The sequence below is a fragment of the Morone saxatilis genome, unplaced genomic scaffold, assembly GCF_004916995.1.
Source record: "Morone saxatilis isolate NCDOM2014 unplaced genomic scaffold, NCSU_SB_2.0 Contig5, whole genome shotgun sequence".
Classification (NCBI taxonomy): Eukaryota; Metazoa; Chordata; class Actinopteri; family Moronidae; genus Morone; species Morone saxatilis.
This window is the reverse complement of record NW_023340095.1, coordinates 25355313-25357006: the sequence shown is the minus strand read 5'-3', so window position 1 is coordinate 25357006 and position 1694 is coordinate 25355313. Positions and strand designations below refer to the sequence as shown.

The window sequence follows — 1694 nt, the reverse complement described above, 5'->3', positions numbered from 1 at the left end:
TTGATGTATTAAAGCTGCAGTAGGTCATTTCTCTAAAAGATATTTTTTGTCATATTTGCTGAAACTTTCACTATATCCTGACAGTAGTACATAAGACAGATAATCTGTGAAAAAATCAGGTTCCTCTGGCTCCTGCTAGTGCTCCTAATGGCAATTACAAGAATCCACAGTGCCTGAACAAAACGACCAATCAGAGCCAAGAAAGATAGTTGATTGTTCCAAAGCATTTGTATTTGACGACCTTCGAATGAGACTCAACACTTTCATTCAGACTCAGTGGATTCTTGATTCTATTACAAAAATATATTTTTATAAAAGTTACCTACTGCAGCTTTAATGGACCAGTGTGTAGGATTTAGTGGCGCCTAGAGGTGTAGAAGAGGACCTGCTCCCTCTGTAGATAAAAATGAGGTGATTATACACAAATGAACACACACCAATAATATTATAAGATAACATATAAGAAACACCTTTCTGACATTTTATGGACCAAACAGCTTAACATCGGTTAATCGAGAAAATGATTGACAGATTAATCAATAATCAGAATATGGATTACTATGGACATGCACATTATTGAAAATTCTCACACTTGTTTGTCTGGCTCTCGTGGTTCTTTTTAGCAGCAGTATTTCAGACTGACCGCAGTGTTGTTTCGCTCCCTCTGTCCTGCTTTCAGTATCTTTGCTGTGCCTGCTGCCCCAGGCGGTGCTGGCGCGGTGGGCATGCGTTCGGGCCTGCCCTCCATCCTGCTCTTGCACGCAGGAGAAGAGCTGCAGCGTGCTGTGCGACCGCTCTGGCCTGGCTGAGCTGCCTAAAGAGTTCCCCTGCGAGGCCTCGGCCATCAACCTGGAGAAGAACAGACTCAAGTTTCTGGCAGAGAGGGCCTTCGGAACCCTGCCCTCCCTTAAGTACCTCTGTTTGGATCACAACAACATCTCCTTCATCACGCCCGGAGCCTTCAAGGTCTGCTGACTTTTTGTGATAAAGTCTGATTGTTTTTCTGATATTTTTAGGAACTTTTCTCTCATTCTGTATTATGTATTTTCTTAATTTTTTTTTAACAGTCATACATAAATAATAGACTTCTTTTTCAACAAATTCATTGTCTCATTCACATTGTTCTATTAGCTCTTTGTTTTTTTTACTTTTCTAATGCAGGATGAGGCTGTTTATCAGAGTGAAGGCTCTGTGAATATAGCTTGTCCAACTTCACCGTGCCCTTATTTAAGTTTAGATCTTTAAGATTACACTTTAAAAACAACAATTTGTTTTCTTTAAAAAATGAATTTAAGATTAATAAAAGTTCTCTTATACCAGTGGTTTGGACCCCCACTAGGGGTCGCCAAAGCTTCACAGGGGGTCGCAAGGCCTTCTTGATTTTAAGGTGTAAAAACAATTACGTATTAGAAAAGTACACAGTCAAACAACCAAGAAGCTATTAAAAAAACAACAAGAAAATACTCAATCTGCTCAAAATGTATCCAAATCACTGGTTTTACTGTCTTTACTCAAAAGAAAAATATTGGGCCCCCTTAAAATCAAGAAGGCCTTGCGACCCCCTGTGAAGCTTTGGTGACCAGTAGTGTAAATGGTAAATGGATTGTACTTATATAGCACCTTTCTAGTCTCCAACCACTGAATTTGCTGTGCACTACATGCCACACTCACCCCATTCGCACACATTCATACAC

At 39.9% G+C, this 1694-nt stretch overlaps 1 protein-coding gene across 1 annotated transcript in view; it reads left to right on the top strand.

Annotated features, from left to right (window-relative positions):
* The window catches only part of nyx (nyctalopin), a 7645-nt gene that overhangs the window by 464 nt on the left and 5487 nt on the right, over positions 1 to 1694 (top strand). The window contains exon 2 of the mRNA XM_035675944.1: positions 680 to 966. Coding sequence (XP_035531837.1) covers positions 680 to 966 — 287 coding nt within the window. The remainder of the gene's footprint in view (positions 1 to 679; positions 967 to 1694) is intronic.